The 18,981-nt window shown below is 36.1% G+C and overlaps 2 protein-coding genes across 11 annotated transcripts in view; one reads left to right on the forward strand and one right to left on the reverse strand.

Annotated features, from left to right (window-relative positions):
- Window positions 1-16,290, forward strand: part of NUP54 (nucleoporin 54) — a 33,427-nt gene extending 17,137 nt beyond the window's left edge. Inside the window, exons 7-12 of the mRNA XM_015138496.3 lie at window positions 330-384; window positions 855-948; window positions 6,087-6,194; window positions 12,782-12,901; window positions 13,197-13,307; window positions 15,461-16,290. Of these exons, the coding sequence (XP_014993982.1) occupies window positions 330-384; window positions 855-948; window positions 6,087-6,194; window positions 12,782-12,901; window positions 13,197-13,307; window positions 15,461-15,589 (617 nt within the window). The 3' untranslated portion in view covers window positions 15,590-16,290. The remainder of the gene's footprint in view (window positions 1-329; window positions 385-854; window positions 949-6,086; window positions 6,195-12,781; window positions 12,902-13,196; window positions 13,308-15,460) is intronic.
- Window positions 16,291-18,146: 1,856 nt separating this feature from the next.
- Window positions 18,147-18,981, reverse strand: part of ART3 (ADP-ribosyltransferase 3 (inactive)) — a 37,606-nt gene continuing 36,771 nt past the window's right edge. For all 10 annotated transcript variants that reach the window (XM_078003474.1, XM_078003472.1, XM_028848498.2 and 7 more), the window contains one exon: window positions 18,147-18,546. In XM_078003474.1, coding sequence (XP_077859600.1) covers window positions 18,413-18,546 — 134 coding nt within the window. In that variant the 3' untranslated portion in view covers window positions 18,147-18,412. The remainder of the gene's footprint in view (window positions 18,547-18,981) is intronic.

Raw genomic sequence — 18,981 nt, forward strand, 5'->3', positions numbered from 1 at the left:
GCTACATTTGTATTTTTTGTGAGTTACCTATTTGTGTCCTTTGCCCATTTTCTAGATTTTTTTTGTCTTCCTTTTTGATGTTTAAGAACTCTTTCTATATTCTGGAAGTTAATCTATTATCCTATAGGTTATAGATACTTCCTTTCAGTCTGTACTTTTTTTGAGCTTTATTTATGCTGCAAAAATTTGTATTTTTACCATGATCATATTTGACAGTCACTTTTCATTATAGCTTTGGGTTTAGGGTCTTACTTTAGGAAAGCCTTTGTCATACACATATTATAAAAACAGAAAATTGTTTTAGAAAAAATATTTTTTATTTGTGGTAGGTGTTGATCCTATTATCTGGGAACAGGCCAAGGTAGATAACCCTGATTCTGAAAAGTAAGTATGTCTTCATCTTGTTTCATTTAAGAACTAATATTTGCTACTAGGAAAGCAAACATATGAGCTATTAATTATAATTATTACATATAAGAGAAGTTTATTTTCATTTTCATGGTCTTTAAAAAATATTGATTATAGTCCAGCTAAAGCTTCAGCTAGAACAAAAAGGAAAAAAAAAGATTATGGTAAGGCAGCATAGCATAGTGAAAACTAACTAGGAGTGGAAAAATCTAATTGCATTTGCATTTAATAATGTAATGTTTTGACTGACCTGTTTTTCCTCATTTGTAAAATAGGGAGGTTGAATAAAATCTCTTTGGTGTAACATGGTTATCTAATAGTCATAGATCTGCCTTAGAGCCTTAGAAAGTTGATGTAAAATTACGTGAATGTTATTAAAACCTTAACTTCTTGTATTTTGTAGTAATGGGCTTAAGATCTGAAAATTGTTCACTGCATTTCTTCAGGTTAATTCCTGTACCAATGGTGGGTTTTAAGGAACTTCTCCGAAGACTGAAGGTTCAAGATCAGATGACTAAGCAACATCAAACCAGATTAGATGTAAGCATTTAGCTTTTCATTCCCTGGCCCTGGAAGTAGGGAAAGGGATTATAGCCATTTATTTCTTTTTAATATATGTGCTACTATTTTATCTTAATCAGGAAACAATGTAGCATACACTGCAAATTAATAATTATAGTTTTATGCAACTACCTTCTTTATGATAGAAGTCCCCAAATCATATGAATCTGATTTGATATGATAATGAATTTAGAATTCTTGGCTTAGTAGATTAATTAGACTGTCATTTCCAGTTTCAGCCAGGGATTGCATATTATTATTTATGGGGCCTTATGAAAATGAAGGTTATAATTAAGTTTTTTTGTGTTCACATATAATTGTCTTGGTATATTATTGTATATTGATGAAGCAAATTTAAAATTACTTAATGCTTAAATATACTTAATATTTTATTTCATAAAGTAGACTTTTCTAGGAGGCCAGGGTGGGTGGATCACTCGAGATCAGGAGTTTAAGAGAAGCCTGGCCGACATGGTGAAACCTGGTCTCTACTAAAAAATACAAAAATTAGCTGGGTGTCATGGTGCACGCCTGTAATGCCAGCAACTTGGGAGGCTGAGGCATGAGAATTGCTTGAACCCAGGAGGCAGAGGTTACAGTGAACAGAAATCGTGCCACTGCACTCCAGTCTGGGCGACAGAGTGAGACTCCTCAAAAAAAAGACTTCATAATTAAATACTTAAAGAGTCTTAAAGGTCAGAGAAATTTGTATGATTTCAATTCTTTTAACTGTGCTAAGGTTTTTTTTGTTTGTTTGTTTGTTTTATTTTTTGAGATGGAGTCTCTCTGTGTTGCCCAGGCTAGAGTGCAGTGGCGCAATCTGGGCTCACTGCAAGCCCCACCTCCCAGGTTCACGCCATTCTCCTGCCTCAGCCTCCCGAGTAACTGGGACTACAGGCTCCCACCACCACGCCCAGCTAATTTTTTTGTATATTTAGTAGAGATGGGGTTTCACCATATTAGCCAGGGTGGTCTCGATGTCCTGACCTTGTGATCCGCCCGCCTCAGTCTTCCAAAGTGCTGGGATTACAGGCATGAGCCACCGCGCCCGGCCAACTTTACTAAGGCTTTATATCCCAGGAGCCTATGAAAATAATGTGTGTTCTGCACTTCTTAGGTGACGTTTTCTATTAATGTCAGTGAGATCCAGTTGGTTGATAACATTTCTGTTCTGTATTCTTGTTGATTTTTCTGCCTGCTAGTTTGAGAAAAGAGTTGAAATTCACAGCTACACTTATGGATTTGTGTTTTTCTCCTTTCATTTCTCAGTGTTTACTTCATTAATAGTTTGTAGAATGTATTAATAGTTTGAAGGGCTGTTGTTATATAGGATTGTTGTGTTTTCTTGGCAAATTTACCTTTTATTATTATATCATATCCCTCTTAATCCCCGGTAAGTTTTATATCTTCTCTAATGACTTTTTTCTTTTATTATTATTTTTAATTGATACATAACTACATATTTACGGGGCATATTGTGATAATTCAATACATGGATACAGTGTGTAATGATCAAATAAGGGTAATTAGCATATCCATTACCCCATTCATTTATCTATATAGCTATTTGAAATACAATAAATGGTTGTGAATTATAGTTACCTATAGCGCTGTAGAACAGTGGAACTTAATCCTCCTATCTAGCTGTACTTTGTATCTGTTAAGCAACCTTTGGCAGTTCCCTACTCCTACTCTTTCTCCACCTCTAGTAGCTACTGTTCTACTCTCTACTTCTACGAAATCAACTTTTTTGTAGCTTCCACGTATGAGTGAGAACATGCAGAATTTATCTTTCTGTGCATGGCTTATTTCACTTAACAAAATGTCTTCCAAGTTCATCTGTGTTGCTGCAAATGGTAGCACTTCATTCTTTTTCATGATTAAGTAGTATTCTATTGTATGTGTATATATGTGTACACATACACACCATGTTTTCTTGTTTTCTTTATCCATTCATCTGTTCATGGACACTTACTCAAGACACTCAGAAGTCTTTGTCTGATGTTAACATAGCCACGCTACCTTTCTTTTGATAAAAAGTGTTTGTATGGCATACCTTTGTCCATCTTTTTGCTTTTAACCTACGTATATTGTTATATTTGAAGTGAGATTCTTGTAGACAGCATAAAGTTTGGATTTAGTCCTACCATTATTTGTTTTGTGTTTGCAGCCTCTGTTTTTCATTCCTGTTTCCGTTTTTCTGCTTTCTTTTGGGTTATTTGGACTTTTTTTTTTTTTTTTTAGCATTTCCTTTTAATCTATTATTTCAAGTCTTAGAGCAGTACTTCTTAGTAGTGGCTTATGGTGGTGGTGGTGATTTTGTCTCCCAAAACACATTTGGCAGTGTCTGGAGACTCTTGGTTGGGGAGTGCTATAGGCATCTAATGTGTAGAGGCCCAGATGCTGCACACAGTCTACAGTGTACAGAACAGTACTCCCACAACAAGTAATTACCCAACATTAATAGTGCTGAAGTTGAGAAACCTTTCTCTAGGTAATACGATGTATCTCCTCCTACTAGAACTAGCAGACTTCTCTTGGAGCTCCCTTTCAGCATTTATGCTCATTTCCAGGTTTGAGGCTGGGTTGAAACCAGACTAGGGATGCCTGAGGGGAAAAATGGGTAAACTCACCACAAGTTCAGCGGTACTTTAAATTCCTATCTTCCCTGATCTTCCTGCCAGAGTCCTCAAAATAGCTGCCCCATGTATTCCATCCCAGTTTTATAGCTGTATTAAATGGGAAGATTGGGGTTGCACGTACTTAGTTCATCTTGTCCAGAACTTAACATTGTAAATATCTTCTTCTCATCTCTCTGTTAACTCTGTCTTTGGTGTCTGTAGTTGAAGAGAAATCCTTAATTTTAATGTAATGATATCCATTAAATGTTTGCCTTGTGTTTTCTTTTTGGGAATTTGCCTCAATAATTTTTCACCCTAAATTCTGAGAGTATCCTACATTTAAAAAAATTTAGAGTTTAACCTTCCACATTTGAGTCTTTTGTTGTCATCATGGAGTTTACCTTTATATCAAGTATGTGGTATGAACCCAGATTTATTTTTCTCTAAATAGTGGGTCCATATTTTTAATATTGCCTATAAAAATGTGATATTCCTCAATGATTATCAAAGAATTTAAATTACACTAAGTTTCCATATATATGTGATCTATTTCTAGACCCTCTCTTATGTATCATTGGTCAGTTGGTCTGTTCTTATACCCACCCATTCCACATTTTTTTAGTGTTAGGGCTTTGTAGTGTATCTTAATATCTAGTAGAATGAATCTCTAATCTTGATTCTTCTTTTCAGAGTTTTCTGGGTCTTTATGGATCTTTATTCTTCCATAAAAACTTTAGAATCAATTTGTCAAAATGCTAGAATTATGGTTGGAATTGCATTAGATGCAAAGACTCATTTGCGGGAATTGAATTTTAATATTAAATCATTTCATCCATGAATGTGGTTTGTCTCTTTAATCCTTGTGGTCTTTTATGTCCTTTAAAATAATTTTTAAATATTCCCTTTTAAAATCTTGAGCATTCTTGCTTGAGTCAATTCCTAGATGGTTTTAGTATTTGTTAGTAAATACTGTGACTGATAACATGTCTAATTTTTTTAGTTATTACTGGTAGGAAATAATGTCGTAAGTACTCTTGTATCTAAAAACCCTGGTGATTTTTCAAAATTGGGATGGGAGATTGCCTAGGTTATGTAATATAAAACATGACCACCTAATTTTGTCCTTTCAGCATGGCATGGCATTGGAAAGTTTCTTTAAAAGGTGATGTGCGCAGGTAGATGTGCTAAAATATGTCTTGCACAATCGTCTTATCCTCTTTCTTATAACATGTTAATATAAGCCAGTGACATAGAATGATTAATTATGATAGAGACAATTATGGGATTAATTCTGATTGGGATGCTTTAATAAAATAGTGAGGTTTTAACCTACCCTGTAAGGTTAAGACTTCCTAAGGCAGAATAGTGGATTTCAGTCAGGTAAAATAGCAAGTCAAACATCCAGAGGCATAAAAATGTATCCTGCTGCATCATTAATATCACTCCTTTTCCTCTGCACTCTGATGACTCCCTCCAAGTATTCTGTAACAGTTAATGTTGAAATGTACTGTACTTTCTGTCAATAGTTACATACAGGGCTACTTGTCTATTAAGACACCCCCTAGATATCATCTTATACATCTTAACTTCTTCCATTCAGACCTGGTTGTTGGCTGTATTCCATATTACTTCAAATTCCTTAATTTCCTCTCTCTCCGCCTCCCTCCCCCCAACCCCTACATGCTGGAGTGTGATCACGGCTCAAGTCATCCTCCCACCTCAGCCTCCTAAGGAGCTGGGACTACAGGCATATAGCACTCCACCTGGTTAATTTTTTATTTTTTGTAGAGACAAGGTCTTGCTATGTTGCCCAAGCTTGTCTCAAAATCCTGGTCTCAAGCACTCCTCTTGCCTTGGCCTCCCAAAGTGCTAGGATTACAGGAGTGAGCCACTGTGCCCAGCTGTGTGTGTGTGCGCACGCGTGTGTGTGTGTGTGTGATGGAGTCTCACTCTTTTTTTTTTGTTTTTTGTTTCTGTGACATGGAGTCTCACTCTGTTGCCCAGGCTGGAGTGCAGTAGCACGATCTCGGCCCCGTCCTCTGGGTTTAAGTGATTCTCCTGCATCAGCCTTCCAAGTAGCTGGGATTACAGGTGCGCGCCACCACGCCCAGCTACTTCTTTGTATTCTTAGTAGAGACAGGGTTTCACTATGTTGGCCAGGCTGGTCTTGAACTCCTGACCTTAAGTAATTTGCCCGCCTTGACCTCCCAAAGTGCTGGGATTACAGGTGTGAGCCACCATGCCCAGCTTATTTTTTTCTATGTATTGCCTCATTGCTAAATTTCCTAGAGCTGTAAAGATATCTTTGCATGATTCTTTTAAAAAATTTTTAGGTATGTAAAAAGGGAAGAAATATAAGCATAGATTTGTAGGGAAAGAGTTTATATTTTGAGGGATGCATCTCCGGCTTATCCCAAGATTAGAATTTCCATACAGGTGTAACTGATAAATAGTTGTGGTATTTGATTAACACCCCCCCAATTTTTTCTTAAACAGATCATATCTGAAGATATTAGTGAGCTACAAAAGAATCAAACTACATCTGTAGCCAAAATTGCGCAATACAAGAGGAAACTCATGGATCTTTCCCATAGAACTTTACAGGTAGTAATTTGGATTTTTTTCCCCCAGTGTTTATAAGGCTGTGTATGTGAAATAATGTACTAAATATGGATTTTTTAAATAGAAAAAAAAGACTAAAATAATAATGTGAAACTAGAAGTACTGAATTCTTTCAGTAGAACTTTGAAATTGGAAAACAGGTCTCATAGGGTTGAGTGAGGAGAATAAAAATATCCTAAAGTTCATATTTTAGTGAGAATTTGAGGGAAAGCAGTGAAGAAATAAAGTATCTTAGTGCAAGGGAAGCTTCTGTGAGATTATCGATGTCTCATAAATTTCATAAAATAGTTCAGAAAATTTTTTATTTTGAGTGCTAGAAAAAGGAGTGTAACCATAATGGTCGAAAAACAACAATAGAATTTACAAATTAACAAGAGGAATTAAAAGAATAATAACAACTGAAATTATAAACTATCATGAAAAGGGAAATATTACATACCAGTACCAATGGGAAACAGCTGTGAGATTATCGATGTCTCATAAATTTCATAAAATAGTTCAGAAAATTTTTTATTTTGAGTGCTAGAAAAAGGAGTGTAACCATAATGGTCGAAAAACAACAATAGAATTTACAAATTAACAAGAGGAATTAAAAGAATAATAACAACTGAAATTATAAACTATCATGGAAAGAGAAATATTACATACCAGTACCAATGGGAAACAGCCAAATCTGTACTCAGAGGAAAATTTACAGTCATAAAAAATCTCATTTTAAAAGATCAAATGTGAAAAATAAAGGAACTGAGTACTCAAATTAGAAAAGGAATATCAAGATAAGCCAAAAGAAACTAAAAAGAAAGAAAGATAAATGTGAAATTAGTGAAAAACTAAAAAATGTAATAGTGGAAAGAATAAATTGTAAAACTGTTTCTTCGAAAAGACCATTAAAATTACTAAGCATCTCATCAACTAGAAGAAGGGAAAAGCAGAGCAAAAGACACAAAATTGGTAGTGAGAAAAGAGGCATCACCATACATACACAAAACAGAATAAGAAGATACTGCATGGGCCCGGCACGGTGGCTCACGCCTGTAATCCTAGCACTTTGGGAGGCCGAGGTGAGTGGATTGCCTGAGCTCAGGAGTTCAAGACCAGCCTGGGCAACACAGTGAAACCCCATCTCAACTAAAATACAAAAAAATTAGCCACGCATGGTTGCTTGCACCTGTAATCCCAGTTACTCGGGAGGCTGAGACACGAGAATTGCTTGAACCCGGGAGGTAGAGGTTGCAGTGAGCCGAGATTATGCCACTGCACTCCAGCCTAGGTGACAGAGCAAGACTCCATCTCAGAAAAAAGGAAAAAAAAAAAAAAAAAAAAGATACTGCATGTACTTTAGGGTAACAAATCTGGAACTCAGAGGAAGTTTTATTTTGATTTTTCTATGAAAATGAAAATTACCAAAATTAATCTACAGAGAAGTAAAAAAAAAAAAAACCACAGAAGCAATCGGAAAAATGAAAGATGAAACATGAAAAAGGCCTCAAGGACAGATAGTTTCATTGCCAAATTTTGTCTAACCACAAAAGAGCTAATTCCAGTGTTATTTTAATTATTCTAGACAAATGAGGAATAATGTATATAGCTTCCTTATTTGTTCTTTTTTCACAGCTTGAGATAATTTGCATACCATACTATTTACTCATTTAAAGTGTACAGTTCAATGGCTTTTAGTATATTCAGAGACTTGTATAACCATTATTACCACAATCAATTTTAGAACATTTCCATCACCCTACAAACAAATCCCATACCCATTGTCAGTCACTTCCCCATTTCACTGCAAATCTTCCCCATTTCACCGCAAGTCCTGTGCAACCAGTTTTGCCCTATGGATTTGCCTGTTCTGGAAACCTCATATAAATGGAATCATAATGATATTTGGTCTTTTGTGACTGGCTTCTTTTGTTTAGCATAATGTTTTCAAAGTTCATCTGTGTTGTACCATGTAATAGTACTTCAGGTACTAATAAATGATGATTATTCATTTATTGCTGAATATTCCATCGTATGGCTAAACCACATTTTACTCGATTGATGGACATTTTGGTGGTTCTGCTTATTGGCTATTATGAATAATATTGCTATTAAAATTTATTTACAAGTGTTTGTGTGCACATATACTTCTATTTCTCTTGGGTGTAAACCTAGGAGTGAAATTGCTGTGTCATATGCACACTGTGTTTAACTTTTTGAGGAAATACCAAACTGTTTTCCAAAGCAGCTGTACCATTTTACATTTCTGTTTGTAGCATCTGAAAAGAAATTATAAAGTTGTTTTAAAGAGATGCAAGTTATGCTAAGTGAAAAAAGCCAGACTTAAAGGCTATGTAAGGCGTGATTCTATTTATATAACATTATACAAAAGAAAATTAGGGGCAGATAACAGATTAGTAGTTGCCAGGGACTATAGATGAGGAGAGAAGTGTGACTACAAGGGGCTTGGGGTGATGGAAATATTATGTACCTTAATCATGGTGATGGTTACACAACTGTATGTATTTGCAAGATTCATAGAACTGAACACCTAAAACAGATTAATTGTCGTATGTGGAGTATACCTCAAATCAGACTTGAAAACCACATTCTAAATGAAGTATAAGCAAAGAGAATCCAGCTATTTATCAATTTCTTAAAAAATATGCTATGACCAAGTAAAGTTTATTTCAGGAATGCAGGGTTGGTTTTAATAACAGGACATCTGTCAACATGACTTATTATAGCAACACATTAAGGGAAAATATATAATAGAAACTATAACCAAAAATGAATAGCAAATACTCAAAAAGGCAAAACACTAAAATTGCATTTAGAAACTAGATACGGACACCCAATATTATCATCATTATTCGTTGCTGTCTTGGAGGTTTTCATAAATAAAACAAGCAAAGAAATAATATAAACATTGGGAAAATGATTAAGTGTTCTCTTTTTGCTGATATGATTGTATTTCTGGAAAACCCAAGGGAATAAACCATAGAATTAATGTAGTAAGCCGGCTAGATATAAAAGTACAAAAATCAACTTTTCTTTTTACTATCTGGAAATAGGAAAATGTTCCATTCACTATGGTGACAAAACCGTAAAATACTTAGGAATATATTTATGAGGAAAGTATAGGTATTTACAAATAAACTATATTCTTAGATGAGAATACTTAATATCCACTTTACAAAATTAAAAATGAATTACAGCTTTTTAAAAATTGATTAAGCTGGGTGTGATGACATGGTGCCTATAGTCACAGCTACTCAGAGGGCTGAGGCAGGAGAATCACTTGAGCCAAGGAGTTCGAGGCTGTAGTGAGCTATGATTGTGCCTATGAATAGCCACTGCACTCTGTTGCCTGGGCAACATAGGGAGACCCTGTCTCTAAAAGGATAAATGTTTGAGACTAGCTTGTTCAGGAACAAAAAAGAAATAGTGAACAGGGACTTCTTTACCAGATTTCAAAACCTATTTTAAACCTCTTGTAATTGAATCAATATAGTATCTGCATGAAATTGGACAGAAACATACATGGAACAGAATAGGGAATTTATAAATAGATGATAGTGTGCTGACAATGTAATATATGGTAAAAGTGGTATTTCAATTCAGTGGGTTTATTTAATAAATAATGCTGGAGTATAACTATACATAAGGAAGAAAATAAAATTAGACCATTGCATCATATAAAAATAAAGTGGACTGAACACTTAACGAAACTTTCAAAGCTGTATGTACAACCTGGGATTTGAGAGACATTTGATCAGAAAGCTAGAAACTATAAACCAACGTTGGCCATATAAAAAATAGTGTATAGCAAAACATACCAGAAGCCATTTGTCAATAGTCATGTGATAGAATTTAGGAAAAGGGAATTTTGCAAACAGCACTGATTTTAGATTTGGTGTTCATATTCATATTATACAAAGAGATCCTATAATTTGACAATAAAACCCAATTGAAATTTGGGCAAAAGATGTGTAAAGGCAGTTCACAGAAAAAGCAAATGCAAAATAGTTTAGTCATTAAAAGATGGTCCCTTCAATTTACTAGGAATCTGGGAATTGCAGATTAAAGAAAAAAAATGAGATCCCGGCTGGGCACAGTGGCTCACGCCTGTAATCCCAGCACTTTGGGAGGCCGAGGCGGGTGGATCATGAGGTCAGGAGTTCAAGACCAGCCTGGCCAAGATGGTGAAACCCCGTCTCTACTAAAAATACAAAAATTAGCAGGGCATGGTGGCGCGTGCCTGTAATCCCAGCTGCTTGGGAGGCTGAGGCAGAGAATTGCTTGAACCCAGAAAGTGGAGGTTGCAGTGAGTCAGGATCACGCCACTGCGCTCCAGCTTGGGTGACAGAGTGAAACTCCATCTCAAAAAAAAAAAAAAAAAAAAAAAATCCTTTTACACTCATCAGGTTGGGAAAAATTTAAACAACCACCACCTGTACTTGACAGGAGTGTGGGGAAAGGGTATTCTGATGTGGGGCCTATGAATCTAAATCATTAGGATCTTTTGGGAAAGCAATCTAGCAGCTTACTCTAAAACTCAGCCTCATTGTTAAAGATCTATACCAGTTAAATCTATGCACAAAAATGTTTATTACAGCATTGTAGTGTCAAAGCTACAAAATGTTTATTAAAGCATTGATTATAGAGTCAAAGCTACAAAAATGTTTATCATGGCATTGTTTGTAGTGTGAAAACAAAATGTATATGCATCAAGACAGTAATGATTGATTATTGGTTAATAACACATTAAAAAAGCATACAGCCATTAAAAATAACAAATTAGAGCTATACTTCTTAAGGAATTTCATGAGATTTTGATAATAAAATTATAATTTTAATTTGTAGTAAAATTTAATGATTAATTTTGATGATAAAATTTTGTTAATTATATATAATCCATTTTTTAAAATTTAGATGAGTAAAAAGCAGTCGGTCTGTGTGTGTGTTTATGAAAAATATATGGTTATAGGAGTATGGCTGAGAGTATGGAGGGACTTGCACTGTTTTTAACTGAGTAAGCTGGGCTTGGAGAGTAGCAGCAAACCAAGAGTCTGCATTTAGAGGCCACTGCTTTAGACCCTTTCTCGCGATGTATTGTTAAATTGAAAAGAAAGAGAAGCGGCCTGGCACAGTGGCCCACGCCTGTAATCCCAGTATTTTGAGAGGCTGAGGCAGAAGGATCATTTGAGTTTAAGAGTTCAAGACTAGCCTGGGCAACATCGAGAGACCTCATCTCTACTAAAAAAAAAAGAAAGCAAAAAGAAAAAAAATTAGCCAGGCATGATAGTGAGCACCTGTAATTCCAGCTACTTGGGAGACTGAGGTGGGAGGATTGCTTGAGTCCAGGGGATCGATGCTGCATTGAGCTATGTTGTGCCACACTCCTCCAGCCTGGGCAAGAAAGCAAGAAAACAACAACCAAAAAAAGGAACCATGTCACAGAGTGATACATACTGTTTAGTTTTATTTTGGATCTGTGTGTGTGCGCTCTCTCTGTATGAGCAAGGAGAAAGGTACAGGGGAATGAAAATCAGTTAGCACTATTTGTCTTGGGAGTATGAGAGAAAATTTGTCTTTTACGTTCTCGTATTGTTTCTTAACGCTTTTGTAATCTCAAAAAAAATCCAAGAAATAATTTTTAGACATAAATATTATAGACTCATCTTTAAAGAACTCTTTCTTTAGAAAGGCTGTGAGTAAATGTCTGAAACGGGTATTATGTTGCCTATTTTTTTGTACTGCTTTTAAGCCATACCATAGTTTTTTTATTTGTTTGTTTATTTTTTGAGATGGAGTCTCGCTCTGTTGCCCAGGCTGGAGTGCAGTGGCGCGATCTCAGCTCACTGCAAGCTCCACCTCCTGGGTTTTCCGCCATTCTCCTGCCTCAGCCTCCCGGGTAGCTGGGACTACAGGCGTGCACCACCTCGCCCGGCTAATTTTTTGTATATTTAGTAGAGACGGGGTTTCGTCGTGTTAGCCAGGATGGTCCCAATCTCCTGACCTCGTGATCCGCCCGCCTTGGCCTCCCAAAGTGCTGGGATTACAGGTGTGAGCCACAGCACCTGGCCAAGCCATACCATAGTTTTAAAATTGTTGGCTGGACAAAGTGGTTCACACCTGTAAACCCAGCACTCTGGGAGGCCAAGGCTGGAGGATCACTTAATTAAGCCCAGGACTAGCCTGGGCCACATAGTGAGACCCCCTACAAAAAATTTTAAAAATTAACCAGGTGCAGTGGTGCACACCTGTGGTCCCAGCTACTCAGGAGCTGAGGCAGGAGGATCGCTTGAGCCCCAGAGGTCAAGGATCCAGTGAGCTGTGTTTACACCACTGCACTTCAACCTCAGAGACAGAACAAGACCCTGTCTCAAAAAAAAAACGAAGTGTACATCAGTGTATGTGATAACTTTTGCCCAGTTAAAATGGACAGAAACATAATTCAAATCCTGAACTGTTAAACCCTACTGTTCATTTTCAGCTGATTTCTTTCAACAACTAATTGTAATACTACTACTTGCATAACTAAAAAGAGATGATTCTATTGTTATTGGTGGTTTTTATTTGTATAGGTCCTAATCAAACAGGAAATTCAAAGGAAGAGTGGTTATGCCATTCAGGCTGATGAAGAGCAGTTGCGAGTTCAGCTGGATACAATTCAGGGTGAACTAAATGCACCTACTCAGTTCAAGGTAACCACGTCTAAGACCATAATGCTAAAGTTTGTTTCAGGTGGATCTGCAGACAAAAAGTTATGTAGTCTTCAAGCAGGAATTTTGTATACTTGTGTTTGTTATCTCCAATTAGAACTTCCTTTCTAAAGTAAACTCAGTCATGGTTCTTTTGGCTAGTATTAGTGTTTCAACTATAATGTACAGAGAGAGAAATAGAAATTTTTAATAGATGGTTTTGAAACCATCCTTAGAAAACATTCTCTTTTACAAGTCTTTATTGGCAGTTGTCATTTGACTCAGTCTTAACTTTTAGGGTCGACTAAATGAATTGATGTCTCAAATCAGGATGCAGAATCATTTTGGAGCAGTCAGATCTGAAGAAAGGTATTACATAGATGCAGATCTGTTACGAGAAATCAAGCAGGTAAGTGTTGTATGAGGGTGTATTATTTAAACTGTGAGCTCACCACTTCACACCTATTAGGATGGTTGTTATCCTAATAAAGAAAAGTGTTGGTGAGAATGTGGAGAAATTGGAACTTTCTTGCAGTGTTGGTAAAATGGTTCAGCCTCTATGAAAAACAGTGTAGTGTTTACTCAAAAAATTAAAGATAGAATTACGATACAATCTCTCAGGTCTACTTATGGATATATACCCAAGTACGTTGGAAGCAGGGACCCAAAACGTATTTGTACACCCATGTTCATAGATCATTATTCACAATAGCCAAAATGTGGTGGTAACCCAAGAGTCAATCAAGGAATAGAGAAACAAAATGTAGTATATATACACACAGTGGAATATTATTCAGCCTTGAAAAAAGAAGGAAATTCTGACACACGCTACAGTGCAATTTGACCTTGAAGAAGTTGTGTTTCATGAAATAAGCCACTCGTAAAAGGGCAAATATTTATGATTTCACTTGTGAAAAGTACCTAGTAGTTCAATTAATAGAGAGTAGAAAGGTGGTTGCCAGGGTGTGAGGGGAGGAGGGGATGGGAGGAACTTAATTGGTACAGAATTTCAACTTGAGATGATGAAAAGTTCTGAACAAAATGGATAGTGTTGATTATTGCACAACAGCATAAGTATACTTAATGCCACTGAACTGTATACTTAAAAATAGTTACAGGCAAAATTTTATGGTGAGCCTGTTTTGCCACAATTTTAAAAAGGTGAAGTATCCCTCTCCTCACCAAAAAGATGAATTTAAGAGGTAATAGAGACACTACAGTTTACTAGACCTTGCTCCTTAAAGTGTAGGCAGTAACCGCACCTGGAAGGTCATTAAAAATGCAAAATTTCAGTCCTTACTCCAGATGTATTCGATCTGCATTTTATCAAGATCATAGAATGATTTGTATGCACTTTAAAGTTTGAGAAGCAACTGCTTTAGATAATACCTTCCCTGCCTATATGTCACACGTAAGTTATAAACATGTTGTTATTGATCTATCCCCTAAGCCCTCAGGAGATCTGGATGGAGGTAGGTTGAGGTGGCCAGAACCTCCAGCCACTCTTCTCGGGTTTTCACCTTGTGTGAAAAAGTTGGGAAACACTGCTTTGGCTTATTTTCATTAGTATAAATGCAGATTGGTTTAATGAAAATGAACAGTTGTATCTAAAGAAAATATATGAAGATGATGAACTTTGTGGAGCATACTAGGTAGCTAATGACTGTTGGCATGGCCCTGAGGATTTTAGATTAAGGTTATAAATGTCATCAACAAATCCAATTTTATTATATGCTTTAGAATGGATATGGCTGGTTTTATGTAACCAAAAACTAGTTTGGCTTCTAGATTCTTGGACATTACACAACCAATTATATTCCATTGTTTTAAGTATTTGCAATAAATTAACAGATTCCAGTATATTGTAATAGTTGTAGGTTGATATATGCAATAAAACTGAATAATTTAAACACTTGTCTTTTTTAAAATGATGAGCAGTGTATTGTTCAGGGATTGAATCATGGTTCACCATCTACTTTATGACCTTGGGTAGGTTATTTACCTGTAGTTTCTTTAACTGTGGATATGATAATGGTACCCCAAAGGGTGCTCAAAAGGATTTTAAATGAGTTGAACAAGTGAATACCAGTACTCACTATTAAAACAGCACCTTAACCCATAAGGAGGAGTCTTTAAAAAATGTTAGCATCTGTAGTCATCATCACCATTATCGCTATATACTTTGTACTTCAAAACATGAATATTCTCAGTTTTCAGAATGTTATTTTGTTAGTCATCTATATTTGAATACCTCCTTTGAGTTCTGTTTTATTATGCCTTTATTAAAAGTTGGTAAAAGGAAATAGCTATCTAAAAAACATTTTTGTTGGAAGATACTGTTCATTTTATATTTGTTTGATTTTATTGTTCTTTAGAGTTTGTCTTTCACTGTTAGCAAAAGATGTAGTACAAATGTTTAAATATGCATGCCCTCTATATTTAAAGCACTTACTAGGTACTGTGTTATTAGTAAAACAGTCAAAGTGGAGTCCTTTTTCCTGTGACTAGCTTGCAGTTTTAATAAATTAATACATTAATATGTTGTTTCTTAATTTGTTCTAGCATTTGAAACAACAACAGGAAGGCCTTAGCCATTTGATTAGCATCATTAAAGATGATCTAGAAGATATAAAGCTGGTCGAACATGGATTGAATGAAACCATCCACATCAGAGGTGGTGTCTTTAGTTGACAGTTCACAAACTTGTGTAAAGGTTTGTGAAATTCATCTTCTTACTGCATCAGCCCTTCCTTAAGAATGAAACCGACCACGTGGAGGGAAAAAGAAAACAATTCTCTCTTGGCTTGGTTTTTTGAGAAGTTTACTGACAAATTACTGTCCATCAAATCTGAAATACAGTCACCTCACAGCTCTTCAAAGAAAACCTTTGAAAGATTTATATCTAAAAGCTGTATTTACTTTAAAAGGAGAAGTGCATAATTACCAAAATTATATGTACTATTGTACATTTTTACAACAGCATTTTCTTGAACATCATCTGTTTAATGATTATTGTCCACTGAGCCTGTGCTCTGCTTTCCATACCAAGTAAATATGAAATAATCTTTGCACATAACAGAAGAAACTATAATTACTTGGCTGTTGGAGATTTGTACTTCAGAGTATAAATGTACACCAGTTTTTCTATTTGTGAACTCATCTGTGGGAGGAGTAAAGAAAATCCAAAAGCATTTAATGTTTTTTTTTTGTTCTATAAAGATTTGAAAATGTATTTTTATATTATTTTACTTATTTGGAATTTACAGAGCACACCTAAGCAATTAGGATATAACAAAATTAACCATTTTTGCAACCATTTTGTTTTTTAAGCCTTTTTATTTCTAAAAAGATGAAAACTTATAAATAAATTCTTAATTTGTAATTTTATAAAATTTTGTCTGGTGCTTTATTTGGCTTTTGAGGAATGACCATTTTTTGTCCACATAGGTACTAAATTAATAATCACAATTCAGGAATTTTAGTCTTAAGTCTGATTTTTCCCTCCTAGGGATTTTTGTCAGTGCTGATATAATCAGCACAATTTGATTAGGGTATGGCAAATAAAACTTACTTCAGATATCATCTAGTATTAAGAATTCCCTAATACGTCATTAATATTTGAAATACTAGAAAATCTGAGTTAAACAGATTAAATAGTGTTAAATAGTGGGTCTTTAACCAGTGGGTCATTTTAAACAGTATTTCTGACTACACACTGTATGTTTGGGCTGCATCATGTTTGCCGCTCTTGAGATGCTTTAACTTTGCACTTCTCTGTGATGCTTTGGTTTATATTGACAGGTGTTACAAGTAACAGCCCCATGAATCTTGGTATTGTATTTACTATGGGGATGGTGAACAGTGTGATGCACTGTATATCTGGAGTCCATCCTCTGAGAACCCACTGAAGAGATTTATGCTCAGTTGTATAGGTTACAGTTGTGTAGACTAGGATATTTTGTGGTTTTTGTTTGTTTGTTTGTTTGACAAGTCTCTCTGTCACCCAGGCTGGCGTACAGTGGCATAATCATGACTCACTGCAGCCTTGACCTCCTGGGCTTAAGCAGTTCTCCCACCTCAGACTCGAGTAACTGGGACTACAGGCATGCACCACCACAATGGGCTAATATTTTTTATTTTGTGTAGAGATGGGGTCTTGCTATGTTGCCCAGGCTGGTCTTGAACTCCTAGACTCCAGCAATCCTCCTGCCTTGGCTTGCCAGAGTGCTAGGATTACAGGCCTGAACCTCTATGCCTGGCCAAGACTAGGAACTTTAAAACTGATTGTTTCTTTCCAAATTGACTGCCAGAAGTATGCAGCTGCTTTTGCCAAGTTTATGGCATGTAAATTTGTTACACTACTACCCTCTCATCATTCTTTCCTATCCATTATACTGCAATACCAACGGTGTTGGGACAGGAATTTCTCTCCTTTTCCACATTTTCTCCATGGCCCAGAAGATCTGCATGTTCATCATTCTTACCCATGTAGCCAAGTATAGGAGTTTCTGTCCCTCTACACACCCCCTTATCGTAGGAAGAGTTGTTGGTCTAATTGATGAGAATTGTTACTCACTGAGCTATATAATCTAGCGGATGGATCACTCATGCATACCATGCTCGCTTCTCTAGCCTCTGATTTTTCATGTTCTAATATTGCTGGTTGCTAGTTCAACCAGATAAATATACCAGACAGGGCCTAAGGTCAGCCTTTTAAAGACAGTCCCAGTCATCCTGTTAGGTTCCTGTCCCACTGGTGATTGCGTATAGAAGGCAGGCCTGTGGTCCTTAATCATATAGCTGGTTAGATAACTAGACTCAGTTATCGAAGCAAATGTTGTAGACTGAGTAGTTTGTGTCCTCAAAAAATTCATGTTGAAATCCTAACAATATGGTGATTGTGGGAGGTCATGATGAAGGTGGGGCCTTCATGAATGGAATTAGTGCTCGCTCTCTCTTGTCCCTTCTGCCATGTGAGATGGTGAGGAAGGGATAAGGAAGAGGGCCCTCACCAGGAACTAAGTCTACTGGCATCTTAATCTTGGACTTCCCAGCCTCCAGAACTGTGAGAAATAAGTATCTGTTGCTTATAAGTTACCTAGTCTACAGTGGTCTGTTACAGCAACCCAAACAGACTAAGAGAGATGAGTAGACAGATATTAAATACAGATATTAAATGCAGATATTAAAGTTCTACTACAGATATTAAATTCATGTTAAACACTAACAGTATTGAGCATACTGGCAATTCTGAAATATCTAAAAATCTTTTATTGAATTCAATCAGAAGTATACAGTTTTCGGGATTTTTTTCAATTAGTATAGAAGTGAAAAGTTATGTGACATATATCTGGACCAACTTTCTGAATTTGCAAAATGAATAACAAATATACAATTCTCATTTTATCAGTGACTTTGGCCAACAAGTGAAAAATACATCATTCCTTTTGATCTCCTGTGGGATCCCTATAGTTATTTCAAGTAAAGAACAAGAAAGATAAACAATGCATGAAACTACAGAGCAACAAAGAGATTTATAGCAGAAACACTGATTAAAATGATGACCATCCCAAACTCTGGAAGCAGCATTTTGCCCAAGGATGCAGAAGGATGGCTTTTGGGACCTGGAACAGGAACTGGACCTGGAGCTGTTAACGAGAATACACAGTCACCGACACATCATTTTTTACATCAAGTATCACCACCTATACAATATAACCTCAATATGTAAACAGTGACACTAAAGTTCAATTAGAAACTTACCTGAAATACTTCCAGCCAAAAGCAATTTTCAAATAAGTGTAATTCACTACAGATTTCAGGCTGTATTTCCATATGCAGTTGACCCTTAATATGGGTGTTGGAGTGCCAACCTCCACACAATGAAAACCTACATGTAACCTGATTCCCAAAAACTTAACTACTAATAGCCTACCATTGACTGGAAGCCTTACTGGTAATAGAAATAGTTGATTAACATACTTTATATGTATTATATACTGTATTCTGGTTGGGGCATGGTGGCTTACACCTGTAATCCCAGCATTTTAAGAGGCCAAGGCAGGAGGATCGCTTGAGACCAG

The sequence above is a fragment of the Macaca mulatta genome, chromosome 5 (assembly GCF_049350105.2).
Source record: "Macaca mulatta isolate MMU2019108-1 chromosome 5, T2T-MMU8v2.0, whole genome shotgun sequence".
NCBI classification, from domain to species: domain Eukaryota; kingdom Metazoa; phylum Chordata; class Mammalia; order Primates; family Cercopithecidae; genus Macaca; species Macaca mulatta.